The 15808-nt window shown below is 39.4% G+C and overlaps 1 protein-coding gene across 1 annotated transcript; it reads left to right on the top strand.

The window, feature by feature from the left end:
* The first annotated feature begins 294 nt into the window (after window positions 1–294).
* On the top strand, window positions 295–15326 carry ninj1 (ninjurin 1). Its single transcript, XM_064298315.1, has 4 exons — window positions 295–487; window positions 10354–10591; window positions 11528–11703; window positions 12751–15326. The coding sequence occupies exons 1-3, from the start codon at window positions 431–433 to the stop codon at window positions 11668–11670; spliced, it is 438 nt and encodes a 145-aa protein (XP_064154385.1). The 5' UTR covers window positions 295–430; the 3' UTR covers window positions 11671–11703; window positions 12751–15326.
* Window positions 15327–15808: the final 482 nt, after the last annotated feature.

Genomic DNA, 15808 nt, shown 5'->3' with positions numbered 1-15808 from the left:
AAACTAAATAAATACAAACATGACTTCATAGTCAGTGCCTTTTCAAAAAAATAGATGAAATGCTTGCTTCATGATATTTTTCTAACTCGCACCTCAACGAGCACAATTACTGTTATATAGGCTGACTGTGGGCCCCATATATATTTGATAAAGATTCCTCGCGCTTAAACTATTTTAAAATATTGCAATCTACAAAGTTTAGCCAATTTAACTTAGCTAATGGCTACTTTTGCAATGACTCACAATGATCTTTTCCGGACTTAACCGAGTAGCCTTCTAAACGCCCCCCCACTTCGGGGGCGGAGAGTGGGAACTAATCATTCTTAACCGCGCGACTATCCCCCTACACAGTAGAAAATTCATTCCTACATTTTGACTAAGATTGAAAGGACATTTCGCCGTTATCAGCTGTCTTTGCTGCCTGGTAGAGATGGCTACGGAAAGCATGGAAATGAATGGAGGAGCAGACAGAAACAGTGGTGGAGAGGTAAGGTAACGAAACCGTTACGCACAAAGAAGCTTAGAGAATGGAGAGGAATGGAACACTTTGTCATTATCGGGCCTCAAGCGCGCGTAAACATTAGCGCATAGATACGCGTAACGTTATTGCAATGAAATATTGTTTCGTTAATTTGATTTCTGTTACTACACGCGTTCTACATATTAAAATGGCCTGCTATTCATGCCGTGCTCTCAGCTGGGAAGCTCTACTTGAAATGGTCATGTTGAAGCCAAACCGCTAACTAAAATGTTGTATCACATTTCTTTTGAGCATTGCAGAGGTGGCAAGAAAGTGAGGTTTCAGTCATAGAAATGCGCAATTTAACATGTCTTATTATTGGTATTGCTTTCTGAACAAATCAAAGGACCGCATACGGCGTATTTAAGCTAGGCTATATTTATTTGGCTCTGTAACTGTAAGACAATATTTAGATTTCGATGGGCTATACATGAGTGATGCGTGCCCCTTAAGTGAAACTGCTGACAATTTGCCATTTTGTAATGCAAATTATATATATATGTGTGTGTGTGTGTATATGTATGTATGTATGTATATATATATATATATATATATATATATATATATATGTGTGTGTGTGTGTGTGTGTGTGTGTGTGTGTGTGTGTGTATGTATATATATGTGTGTGTGTGTGTGTGTGTGTATATATATATATATATATATGCCTTTTCATTAATTGTTATACATTTTTCATTGGCACAACTATGTACTGCACAAGGTCGATGCCAGCCTCAATAAGCAATGCTATTACATAGGCTGTGACTGTCTGATTGTTGGGGAGTAAACATTTATGAACATTAAATTACATATCGGCGAGAACATGCCAGTCCAAATGAGAGAAGTAGCCGGGTTTTGAATTTTGATGCCTGTGTAAAAACTGGCTATCGACAGCTGCAATCTGGAGTTTGGAATACATCGCATTGATAGTTTTAGTTTAGAATTTGCGTTTAGTACAGAATTTGTGAAGCAACGCATTTTCACATTTGTTATAATACAAAGAGTTTAGAAAGTACAATATAATTAAAACAATATCATTTTAACTGCACACAAACTAAACGTGTTGCTTTTCAGCCTATTTTTCTACAAATGTAAGGATATGTAACTATGTACAACATTCTAAAGATCTTTGCCTCACTCTACATATCTGCTTGTAGGTTTTCTTTCATGATGTAGCACATACAAACTACTTTAGCTAAGGCATCTTGTTACAGCTATCAGTGGAAAAGACAATAAAGTAGTGTAGTACCCCTGCAGAGATAAAGCTGTTATATTCTGGTAATGCCTGATTGCTCTAAACAGCTCAGCTTTTGTAAAGTTGGGTCATTTTACAACATGGTTTATCTTTTGTTAAAAATAATCTATGCGAATTAATTTCTAATCAATATTATTGTATCTTTGTCTAAGGATTTTACTATAGCTGCTGAAAACGATGCGCATTTCCTCCATACATGTTTTCACTTGACATCCAAAAACAGAAGTTATCATATGGTAGTATGGTCAGATGAATTTAAAAAAGTTCTGGTTTAGGCAATGGGAAATGTGTTTAAAAAGGGCAACGGGACATTAAAAAGAGACATTTTTAGGTAACTGAGAGGAAGTAGAATGTTTCTTGGTTTGGTTAGTGGCTCTCTACATTTTGCCATGAAGAGGAAGTTGCATGAAGGTGGAGGCTTGACCGGGTCATACACTCTCCAGAGAGACAGACAGGGCTAGTATAACAGTCTATTGTCTTTGTTTGAATCCGTACTCTTACAACAAGGAAAGAGGAAAAGCCTCATTGGCTTAGAAAAAATAAACATGCAGAAACTCCTGGGCGTTTAAATGTGGGAGATTACACATGCAGGAAAACCGCTTGGTAACACTCACCACAAGACCTAATTTGAACCACACACCACTGAGATGGACCTCAACACAGTGGGTCAGAAGATATTCAGGCCATTGAAAACACAAATATTGAAATATTTAAAACCAGTGGGTCGTCTGGTTAATACATATGCCTTGCCCTGCAGAAAGAGGAAATGGTCAGTTTCCTTTCGTCGTTGTTTTCTGTGGAGCTGTTTCCCTCAGGCTGCAAGGTCAGAAAATTTGCGAATAGGATGGATTGGTCTCATTTCACTTTTTCTATACTACAGCACAAACTTGGGCACACATTTTCTCCTTCGTATCGGCTACCGAATGTCTGAGCTTGTGCGTGCTTGCAGCTGTTTATTTGCATCATCTGCGCGAGCATTTGGAGTTAATGTACGATCACCCTCACCCAGCTGCTTGAGAATGTGCACATGCCCACCTTGGTGTAGCTGGAGAAACCCCTCCATCCCATTAGCAAGTCTGTGGATCACACATGAAAGCACTCCAACTCCTCATCAATCTTAGAGTCATACAGCACAGGCTGTTTGTGTTTATGTGTATTCAGACAGATTTAAAAAGCCATTGTTCCATTGTAGACTTTGATTTACTCAGGAGGAGTGCATTTAAAAATAAAGAACTACAATCATTCTTTTTCAAAGCAATTTTCTAAATTTCTTGGTCACAGAAAGAAATCACAAAATGATACTACGCAGAACAAACATAATGTGATGTTTGGCTTTTGGTGTGGCAGTGCAGCGGATGTCAGTGATGTAGATTCATGAATATGATTTAGGATGGTCTGTATTTCACTTTTTTCACAAAAATGTAAAAAGCTTCGAAATGTTAAATTTCACCTTCTCCATGGTTCAGTGACCTCTAGCCATGTGATGATGTACTGTCTTGAAAAGTATCTGTAGAAGTTAAAGGTGGCCGATTGACAGTTTCGCTTCACATTTCACAAGCAGTTGTGAGGACAGGCAAGACAACTACAACATTGTATCAACAGAAGTGCATAATGGTGGAATTTACTTTAATATTTTCTTTAACACAAGGTAATTTAGCTTATGCAAAATAGCTGCTAATAAACAGAGTGGTCTCTAGCAGGTAGATATCCATGGTATACCGATGAAAAAAATATTCAGGTAATGGAGTTTTATGTTAACTTGAAAACTTGACGGTTTGCATCACTCACCAGTCGCCATTTAACACTGATAAAATGACACATAACAAACTTTTTGAGATACAAGGTACACGGTAAGGGTCAAAGGTCTACCTACTTTACATATATCTTTGTTAAACATGAAGGAATTTAATTTTATTTAATTTTCAGAAGTCTAATATACATAGAAGCTTGAGGACTTGAGGAAATAATAATAGCCTTATTGAGAGCATGTAACACACTTCATATATATATATATATATATATATATATATATATATATATATATATATATATATATAGAAGGAATAACAAAAGCAAAATTATAAACTGATGATGATAACTGATGTGATGAGTGGAAACTGTAACTACAGATACCCAGATATATCAATATACACAGTATGATTCAGAATTTTAAAATGTTCATATAAAGTTTGTTTCAAGATTTTTAAAAGATGGTATTTGAAGTCATCAAAAGACGTACCAATAAATATTAAAATACATTGCTGACCCAGTAAATTTGATATCTAATTCTCTTGTAAGTGATACATTCAAAATGAATATTTTCATATTTTTATGAAAACTAATTGCACTTTACAGTCATTGTTTTTCAGAACTTCATCTTCAAGTTACTGACAGTTCAATAGCTGCTATTATTAAAATTATTATTATTTAAATATAATTGCCTCATATTTCCCAAGAACTTCCATTGATAATTAATGTCACAAAATTGCGATGAAAACAAAAAGCTTATTCCGTCCCTGCAGAACATATTGGAAAGGCTTCTGACTGTACCCCAGAGTCATGTCTTTGTTTCACTTAGTCTCAGGTGACTGCTCCTATCTGATATGCTGCAATGTAGATGTGCCCAACACACTGTGAATTATGAATGGCTTGTGTCTGCTCCTTTGTGAGGACTACAGAGCCATTTTCTGCCAATGGCAACACTTGTGGGGGATCATCTTTTAGCCCATGTACTCCATTTCTTGTTCACTGCTGTTCTTTCAAGGTAAGAGAGATGCACTCATTTTGACTCATATAGAAAGTCATTTATCTGTGAAATTGCGAATATTTTGGACATAAACTTTCGGAGGAACAGCTTGTGATATGCAGGGTAATTTTTAAAGAAGTGAAAATGCAACCCAATTTTGACAAAACGGTTTTGTTTCCTTGTTGTGGTAAAGGAGCATTCCAGAGTTTCAGAGCATTGCAATAAAGGAGAGTTTTTGTGTAATTCTTTTACAGTTATTACTGTATTAGTAATTTATCCTTACTATTGTCATTTACTAAGTTCATACCAAGGCAAAACAACCATGTTCACCAAAGCAACCATTCTCCTGTTTTTCTGTGGGAAATTGGGAATGGTGACATGCCATTTGTTTATATGTACTATAATACCAATAGCTCTGATAGTCAAGTTGTGACTTTCTGCTCAGCCTTTATGTAAACATGGCATTTTACACCACAGCATTAAGGAGCTTTGCATTGACAGTGTAATATTAAAATCCTGTAAAATATTATGCCCAGTTACCAGACCCTGACACTGGGTGAACACAGTAACGGAGGGTAATCAAGCATTTAGCAAGACCAGGTTAAAACCCAGTATATGGCTGGACCTAACACACGTGATCCAGCCGACCAATGGTGTGACTTCATAACTCGGCCGACCAATGGTGTAACTTCATCACTCACTCAGTCAGTCACAGACATTCGCATTTGTAGGGCTGGCCCCACTGTTGCGGTCCAGCCAAAAATGTAGAACTACTTGAAAACTAAAATAGCTGGTGAGTTTATTATTTTTAAGAATATTTTCTTACTTTATTTATTGTGAAGGCAAGCTGCCATTACTAAATGCCATATGCAGTTCCCCACATGATAAATAATAGTAAATAAAAGCAGGTGCGTTACTGAAATCATTTAAAAAAATAATACATTTTTCAGTTTTTTTCAAATACATTTTTGGCTGTCACAAATCAAATTTAAAGTGTTGTCATAATCAGTTTTGTTTGGGCAACATTCGGTCGCCTTAGTCACATTCTACATTGTTACTGCATTATTTCTCAGTCTACTCTTACTTGCTGTGGCTGTAGTCTGCTTACACAATTTATACAGAACAAATTTTTTAAAAATTTTCATGTAAAAGGGAAGATTAATCCTGGTGTCAAATTGAAATTAATCATTAAAATTAATCATATGTATGACAGTTTTGAATGTGTTTGCAATAGAAATGTGGCAGGTTTTGGGCCAGCTGCCAGAGCTGTGACTGATGGTGCCTGATGTGGTGGCTGTTCACCCAGCACATACAGTACTGTGCAAAAGTCTTAGGCACCCTAGATTTATAAAATATAAAATATAATACATAGTATATATTTGGTCTTAGATGTTTATTTTTAGTTTTCTGCATTAGCGAGTCAGTAGAAAGAGCAAATTTGAGATTTCCAAACATGAATTTTCCAAAAAATGAAATTTTACAGATACATTTTTGTATTTTGTTAAATAAAGTAATATTTTAAGTAATAGACTACTTTTCAGATAAAAACTTGATCAAGGGTGTCTGCTATTACCTGGAGAGCCAGAAGCAAGCGAAACAGCCAAAAACTGTGGCAAGTTCTCCAAAATGCTTGGAACAACTTACCAGCCGATTTTCTTATAAAACTGCAGGACAGTGTACCTAAGAGAATTGATGTAGTTTTAAAGGCGAAGGGTGGTCACACCAAACATTGATTTTATTTAGTTTTTAACTATTTACTGCTCTCTGTATTATTTTTTTTCGATATTTATAACTTTTCATTTCATTATTTTTGAAAGCATCTTAGCTGTACAGCATTTTTTTTTTTTACAGGTGCCTAAGACTTTTGCACAGGACTGTATACATGTGCGTGCACACACACACATACACACACACATAATTTTTTCTTCTTTTTTTTTGGGAAAAATATGCAGAAAGGTCAGTGGAAAAAATGTATGGCTACTGCCTCTGAGATGAGTCAGTTGCATGTAGTTCTTTGCTGGTTCATTTTGTTCACTTACTGAAATGTGGACAGTGCTATATAGTAATGAGCAGTGCAAGGCACACAAAAGTGATGGCAGACCCAAAGCTTGTTATTGTTCCAGTGCATATGCAGTGCACACTCATGTGCTGTGGTACACAGTGTGTTTGGAACAACGAGAGAAGAGTGATTGCTGAGTGCAAACAGAAATGAGACTCTTGTCTTGTGGTGGTATGCGTTTCAGACATGGCATGTCTAAGTGGCTATACCCACACCCACAGATAGGGTCATTTGACGGCCAAGTCAGCCACACAGTCACTCATCACAAATTAGGCACACTGTCTACTCTGTCCTGGTGCATGCTGGTAATGAGGTTAAATGTGTGCTGTAGCTGTCTCGTGAGAAGCCTTTACCCAACAACCAAGTGGTAAATAGATGTAATGTGGATGAGGTGTACCACTGAAACTGGGAACGAGGGAACATATTTAGGATACTGTGGTATTTGAGGTTTATCTGTGTGTTTGTGCTTTTCACTCTGTATTCACATCACTTGCAAAATGTATAAATGAGCATTCATTTTGACAAGTTAATAACCACATACCACGGGCATCCCTTCACAGCGCCAATCTCACCGGTATGTAGTGCCCACTGGAGTCCAGGTATGGAATGACTATGCTTCAGGTTTCGATCACACGGATCAAATTTTGCCCTATTGCCATATGTGATGATGTGTGTTTGATTGAGTATGCACATTTGCTAACAAGGATGATTAAAGAGCATAGCATGGCAGCATGGTTCATAACACTTATAACACAAGGATGTCTCCCAAGGACCTAGACATTTAGTTTTGTGTGATAATGATCCAATTACAGTCCCCATTTGAAAGTCTTAAGCTTCGTAGTGATTTTAGTTATAATGGCTTATTGTTACTTTTTTAGAGTTCAGACTAAATGTTCTATTACTCTAATTTGCATGAGTAATCCTACTGTAATGGTAATAAAATGATTATCTTATCTGCACCATTGTGGGGATACAAAACTATTTCAACAAGACAGCAAGAAAGCTGGGAAGTGCCGACTTTAAACATGAGGCTTTGTATCACCAAGCGGTGTTGATACACACAAACGTGACAAACACAAGTGACTTCCTCAAAAAACCCATTCCAAATTAAAAATAACACAAGGCAATGTGTGGTAAAAATGCATGTGAAAGTCCCCAACCATAGGATTTCCTGTATTTCGTACAATGTCAGTCTTGGGGTTATGTTGCATCACTTTTATCTCCGCCCCAGCTTCACAATGTCACATTGCTGAATCTCAATGGCTGGGGTGCCTGGGGAAGTTCAGTAGACCGCCTGTCATACTGTCATATTGTTACAAGTGACATACATTTGCCAAAATATGTTTAATTGAAAGGAATTTGCTTGAGCATAAAAGCAGCCCAACATGTTCTGCAAGCCCATATCCACATCATAAATATGGGCCTTTATTTAAATGAGTCATCCCTTTCCACCAGATTTGTGGCAGCATATCAGAACCAAGCTTCATGGAAAGTACCCAGAGCCCCCGCCAGGCCTGGTTTCATTTTCCTGCTCTTGGTAAAAGGAGCCACAGGAAGGGCTATTTTATGCACAGAGACAGTGTAGCTGGGCACAGCAGAAGGAGCAAGTCGTCCACACTGAACACGAAGGCTTTGGAAGGCTGTGTGGCTGTTTTCAGGGTTGTGAAGGGCTGTGGTTGTTCAGAAGAGTGAGGCTGAGATGTGGACAAGGGTCCTGTTGTTAGAGTGGTACATTAAAAAATGCAGCGCCCTTCCTCTCACAGAGAGACTTGTGGGAATGATTGGATGACAGCCCACTCTTTTCCACTTACTAACACATACTTGCTTTTACAGTATTTCCTTTTCTGAAACGCATATGTGAGCATATACATTAAGATTCTGATATACAGTCTATAAGGTTTGGGACAAACTTGACTTGGTCTGTAATCCACAATTTTAGATTTGAAATCAAATATTCTTTGGTCATAAACTGTAGAGGTCTTCCTTGGGCCACCAGGCCCTTTGCAACTACTGAGCTCACTAGTGCTCTCTTAGCAATGTTCCAAACAGTTTATTTTGGTACGCCGAAGGTTTTGCCAATGTCTATGACTTGTTTCATGTTTCTCAGCCTCATAATGGCTTCCTTGACTTTTTTTGCAATCAAAAGCCTAGGATTAAATCTAGATAGTGAAAGCTCTTATACTAAAGAAGCAATTGAACACACCTGTCTCAGCAGTGTGAACCCATTTGTCTCAAACATTATGGTGCTCTGAAATGGGGGGGGGGGGGGCTATGCATAAAAAAAGTGCTGTTATTTCTGCATGGAGTACTGAGTAAAATCAAGAAAAAATATAGCTTTGTCTCTAATGTTATGGAGCTCACTGTATGTATAAATATACAAATATTTTATAATAAAGTTAATACATTTAGTTCAGTGACTTTTCTGAAACGCATACTATGCTGTGATCCACCCCCATGATTGTAATTGATGTTCATCACAAATAATTGTGGGCTTCGATTCCTGTCCCTCTTGTGTACACTGGTATTTATGTTGAAGTTAAAAACCTGTGCTTTATACCTCCTACCAGTCCTCTGAAGATTTAATTATGCAGTACTGCATTCACTCTAAAATTAGAGGGCTCTCTTTTCATGGCTCAGTCTTTTCAAAGCCGAACCTTCCCTCCGCAGCACTTCGGGTCTGATGGATGGATAGCGTGTTGTGTTTTAATATTTTTCAGACATGGTGAGAGTGTTTGGAAGGGCTGTGCTGCAGTTCACTGCTGGCTGTGAAATGTGGTTCAGGAAATAACATCACACCACCATACATCTGCTCGGTGGAAAGTGATGTCACAGGCTTCTCTGTAGGTGTTGAGTCTGGTTGGCACAGGGCTATACCCAGTAGCCAATCAGTACAATTCTGAATTCTTATGTAACTGAGTTACAGCCAATCTGAACCCACGGTCCCTGATTTATGTACTGCAGGACATTAAATTAAGTAAATATCTTAATAAATGGAACAACTGCCATGTTCCCCTGGCATAAACACATGCCTTCTTATGCAGAATACAGTTACCTAACCAATACATAATGTTGCTTCCTTGGACCCACACCCACTGGTATCCATAGTAATCTTATACTTTATTTACATTTCTACACACTTTTAATCTTCACTTAAAAGTTTTGTTAGTCTTAAAATATATATTTAGTTACAAAATCTAGAGAGTACAACTGAACTGAAGAACTGGATGACAATGTGTTTCTGTGGCCTGAAATCAAATGGAAGTACACCCTATTATGTTCAGTCTCAACCTCTTCAGAACATACTTACCACAGCACCCACTTCTCACTCAACACAAGGCCTCTCTCACTTACAGGCTGAACACAGCTCAATACAGGGCCTACCTCTCACTTACAGGCTGAACACAGCTCAACACAGGGCCTACCTCTCACTTATAGGCTGAACACAGCTCAACACAGGGCCTACCTCTCACTTATAGGCTGAACACAGCTCAACACAGGGCCTACCTCTCACTTATAGGCTGAACACAGCTCAACACAGGGCCTACCTCTCACTTACAGGCTGAACACAGCTCAACACAGGGCCTACCTCTCACTTATAGGCTGAACACAGCTCAACACAGGGCCTACCTCTCACCTATAGGCTGAACACAGCTCAACACAGGGCCTACCTCTCACTTACAGGCTGAACCCAATACAGGGTTGTTGTTAGTGTATGTCTCTGTGTCCAGGCCCTTGTTCTGTGCTGCTGTTAATGTACAGTATGTCTCTGTGTTCAGGCACCTCGCCCAGGGCGTTGGAGGCAGAGACCCGGTCCGCTTAACATGAACCACTACGCCAATAAGAAGAGTGCAGCAGAGAGCATGCTGGACATCGCCCTGCTCATGGCCAACGCCTCCCAGCTGAAGGCCGTGCTGGATCAGGGCCCCCAGTTCAGCTTCTACAGCGCCATGGTCTCGCTCATCAGCCTCAGCATCATCCTGCAGGTCATCGTGGGCATTCTCCTCATCTTCATCGGTGAGGAACGGGCGCAGCACTCCGCATGCCACACACGTCAGGGAGGAGGGTCAGAGTATCTGTGTCCTTTCCTCTGAGGGATAGAGATATCTACTTAACACATTCCCTTTAACTCAGAGCTGAAGCGGACTGGAGCTGAGTCATTCACAAACAAGTAAAGACGTATATTCCTGTGGCCTTGGCAGCTCCCTGTGCTAATGATCCCACGACAACTGGAGCGTGTCTGTCACCATAGCAACTAGGCCAGCGACTAGGTCAAAGTTCATGCTAAGGCATACTGCTGGCAGATAATATGAAACCAGACGTGCAGATATGTTACTAAGGGGTTTATGACTACCCTGGAAAAATGCAGCATATGCAGCATGTCATTTAGCTGGTCTTCCGAGTTTCAACTGAAACTTTATTACTGCTAAAGGATGACTTTAAAAATATATTGTAATAATATTCCTTTCACATTCTGGGCAATTTTAAAGAGCTTTTTCATAGGACCAGACCTCCATAACAGGAAACAGCAGAAAGGAAGTGGGTGTTTTGATAAAGTAACCCACCACTGCTGTTACTGACTGTAGCAGTGACTCATTCAGAGTGTGAAAATGTGCAAGTCAGTCCTTTTTTATAATAATATTATTATTATTATTTTTACTCTAATGGAATATTGTCTAAATTTACAAAAATATTGATGTAATGTAATGTAATTTACTAAGCATGTGGAAGATCCTGCCCTCTTTTAAACCCCCAACGTGACAGTGAACAAGTCATGCATGATGTGAGTGGCCTACATACTATCTCTACCCAGGCTGGGGTGCGGGATGGGGAGGGGGCTGGGGTGCGAGATAGGGAGGGTGCTGGGGTGCGGGATGGGGAGGGGGCTGGGGTGCAGGTTGGGGTGGGGGCCGGGCCAGGAGCGATGCCTTTAACACCCGTCTCTGCCGCCAGTGAAGTGGAACCTAAATGACGAGAGCAAACACTTCAAACTGAACGTGCTGGAAAACATCGCCACAGGTTTCGTCTTCATCATCGTGGTCATAAACGTCTTCATCACGGCTTTTGGCGTCCAGCGGCCTAACCAAAGCGCCTAAGAGCGGAGCTGGGGGCGGCCCTTCGATCCTCAGGTTCGTATCCAGGCTCGATCTGGCTGCGGTTCTGTGGCACAAAAAGTGCAGTAACAGAACTTTTTCTTCCCTGAAATGTCATGTCCCTCTTGATCTTTGCCTCCGTGAGTGTGCAGTTTTGTAAGGATTACCATGGAAACGCAGCTTCCCTGTAGCTAAGATAAGCAAGCAGCGTGCTGCATCTCCATCTTCAGCCCCAGTCCTGCTGTGCCCCACGGTTGAGGTCCCAGACAGCAGTAGGAAACACACAGAACTGCAAAGTGCAAGAGGATTTAAATATTTAACCATATTTATGAAGTAGAAATAACACAGCTGGGAAGCCACTGCACAGCACTGCTTTACCCTGATAACGGCCTCAGTAATGGGGTCAACGGGTCTTTTACAGGGAAAGTAGCAACTGTAAGAACAGATAAAGAGTGTTCACTTTTTAGAATGTACATTTAAAAACCATAATCAAGGAGGATGCTGATTATTTTTGTGCCAATTTTTAGAGGAATGTGCTTCATGCCTGTCTGGATTAGAACAAAAGTTTAATTCTTTTTCACTGAACCTGGAAAGTCTGGATCATGATGCTGTCTGGTGTTAAGATCCATTAAAAGCTGAAGCACAGAGAAATGTAAATGAACAGAACTGTCTACTTGTTCTTTGACTGTTCTTTATCTTCTTCATGTTCTTCAAGCATTTAAAATGCAGCAGTGTGTGCATATGTGAAGATTTGTCTTCCAGATAGACAAACTGGAACCCATTCTTCTGTGTGCTGAACACAAATGCTGATTTTTTAAAATAAAAATGGGATCATTATTTCTGTGACAGACATCATGTGTAACCATGGAAACACACAGGGCATGAGGTTTGTGGCACAGATTCCAGTATTGGGTTTGGGAAGGCCTGTCTGGATCAGAGTGACTTTATGCAGATGTGCATCTCTACTGTATTGAGATTATAAATACCCATCACCTGAGCTAGCAGCATGCTGAGATCCCAGCAGAACGGTTACTCCTTTTATACTCACTGCCACCCGCTCACTTTTTCCCCCTCTTTCCCCAGATCCCCATTGTTCTGCACCTAACATGAGAGAGGGATCTGAGCAGCCAAAGATGGACGTTTATGGGTCACCATGAGCAGGGGCAGACAAACAACAAGCTGTCAATTCCTTTTTGACACAGAGATGGGACCATTTCATACACTAGCCTTTGCCCAGAGTAAAGGCCTTCCTGTATCCAGAACTGAAGCTTTCCTCTAACCTGGGATACAGACACAGAGCATCGGTTTGCAACCATCATATCAAAATCACTTTTCACATACAACACTGGATATTGAAGCCAAATATACGGGGGTTCCTTTACACAGGCTTTGATGCCATAAGCATACATTTACTAAGAGTTTGTTTGAAGAGGCTGTATGAAAATGCTATATACCTCATCAGATATTGTAAGAACGGGTTCATATCATACAGTCCAGGGCAGATCCTGACTGTGCCAGTAACAGTTGCGGACTGGTGTCCCAGCTGCAGACTAAAAATAACTACCAGCTCACTGCACTCATTTCAAAGGACATGCATCCAAGTGTGTGTCCTCCACAGTTAATGGAGTCAAGGGAGAGGTTCACAATTACAGTTTTGGGCATTGCAAATTGGGGAAGAAAACAAAATGTAGAAATCTTGAAAGTATTTGATTTGCTGCAGGTTCCAGGGCATTCCATGTACAGATTCAAATACAACATTACATTTTTTTGGCAGATGCTTTTATCCAAAGCAACTGAATGCCAAAGGTCATTGGAACAACTACAAAAACGCAGATTCGATAAGGTACAATACTCATTTTGTACAGTTATTCATAGCTAAGCCAAAGAACAACATTGCCAGCCACACAGTCTGGTTTAGAATCCAGATCATGTCCGTGCTGACAGGGCAACTTGAAATTGGTGCTACCACCACCCAGGGAAGGGAGTGTTGCATTAGTCTGAGGATGACAGCATCTCATTGTGCACTAGCGACCTCCACTGGTAGGTCAGACACTTGTGGTCTGCCTGTTGAGAGGCTTGAAGTGTCTTCCTCTAAATCATGTCTGTGTGAGCCTGGCTTGTATACTGCTGCAATGAGAACTGATGATGAATATGGCATTCCAAATTTGAATTAAGAGGAAGGAAGTATAAAATACATATTTTTAAGTTACTGACAAAGGCAGAGACTTATCATAAACAAACTGCCTTATCTGCAAAGCATTTTTCAATTTTTAATAAATGCAATATGTACAGTATATAAGGCATGCTACAGAGATTAGAGGGTATATTTACTATGGAATGCCCCCTGCACAGAGGTGCAATGCAACATCATTGCAGTGGGACTTGTTACAGAGCAACTACAGCAGACATGCATCAGAATGCAAACTACACATACAGTGTTATTAATCATCAGGCCTAAAGCTTCTGCCACAATGCTGTGATTTTTCTCCCTACATCCAACTTCCAAGTACAGTTCTGATGTTACTGAACCACAGTGAAAATACTCTTTGCTACTAAGAATAGAACTGCTCTTTGGAAGACAGGACTGAAGAATTCTCTGCAGCCTGTGCCACAGTCAGTACAAGAGGAGACACACTGGACCCTCCACCAAAGGGAAGCACTCGTTTTCTATCAGCAACTCACCCTCCTGCCATTCAGTAAAAACTGAGGCGTACAAAACCCACCTGGCTGGATGAAGAGCGCCCTCTAGTGCCTACCCTGGGATCATTCAACCAGTATTAACCATGTCACTAGTAGGGTGCAATAATGTACATCTTCAGTGAGGTAGGACTGATTAGTGGTTTCTTTGCATTTGCCTTCCATATCATTATAACTATGCAATAACTGTAAATCTGAAAAGATGTGACTCGTGATGTTTCCCGTGTAGGACAAGCTCACTGTCCTAATCAGGAATCTTTGCTCATATGAGACATAGTAATAAAAACCGATTGCTGTTGTTGGTTTATTTATTCAGATGTTTTTAATGTAGTGAACTGCGTAGTCTGTGTTGAAATACTACACTTCCAATGCTTCTATCATTCAAAGACAGACAAGACACATTTTTCAAAGGACGAGCATGTTGTATAATCATTTATTGATTACATTCAAAATAGTAAAACATACACACCTTTCACTACAGATATATTGATGACATTCAAGTAACAAAACATTTCATAATGTGTGTGGCTTCCTACATACCAGGGACATTTTGTGTATCAAATTTCCAAGGCACTTTTGCCTAATGGATTTAAATGTGTGCAGAATGGAACAAATTGACTGTAAATTTTTAATGAATGATTGCTTCATTCTCTTCTATAAATGTTTTTCTTCTAGCTGTTTACTGTGTAGATATTCCAACACAAGCACTGCTAGAATGTGTTTTAAACAGAGGCATACAGTAAGTCAATTTCATGGGTATTAGTGACTAATATGCCAATATATTTCCATGGTGTTTTCTTGAATATATCATGTAAAAATGTGGAAATACTGTCTTTTTTGTGTTGTTCTGTTTTTTAAGTAATTGACCAAATCAAAATATTTGAATAGCTTAATGTAGCTTGTTGGCTGTTTAAAGGAAAATAGTATCATTTTAAAATAAAATCTGGTCTTTTTCTGGTCTGCATGATTGTTTTTGGCTCAGTATATTTAGCATCTTAGTCAGAACTACATACAATCACCATAGAGATTAGGCAAGGAAACATGCATTTTCCTTTGATTAGGGATGTTGTTTCATATGAATAAAATGTTGATATTTCTTATTTCATTCAATTATGATGGCTATTTGCCATCAGTCAGTAAGCCAGGAGCAGTGCCCTGTGCTGGTGGTCTCATTAGAGGTACACAGTTATGACTAACGAGCTGTGCCATGCATTTCTAACACAGCCAAACCTTTTTTTGTTTTTTTATCTTCATTATACATTTCACCCATAATTTCCAACGAGACAGAGAGTGAACCTGATAAGTTAAAAAATTAAAAGTTTATACTAATTAAATTTTTTTCTTGCTATGCAAAGATACTACCACAGAAGCTTTAACATTACAAATTAATTTGTCAGGAGTAGATTACAAGTGCCTAAAGCTTAAGGTGAGATTTCAAACATCC

This window comes from Anguilla rostrata, chromosome 11 (assembly GCF_018555375.3).
Source record: "Anguilla rostrata isolate EN2019 chromosome 11, ASM1855537v3, whole genome shotgun sequence".
Classification (NCBI taxonomy): domain Eukaryota; kingdom Metazoa; phylum Chordata; class Actinopteri; order Anguilliformes; family Anguillidae; genus Anguilla; species Anguilla rostrata.
This window is presented reverse-complemented; position numbering and strand designations above follow the sequence as displayed.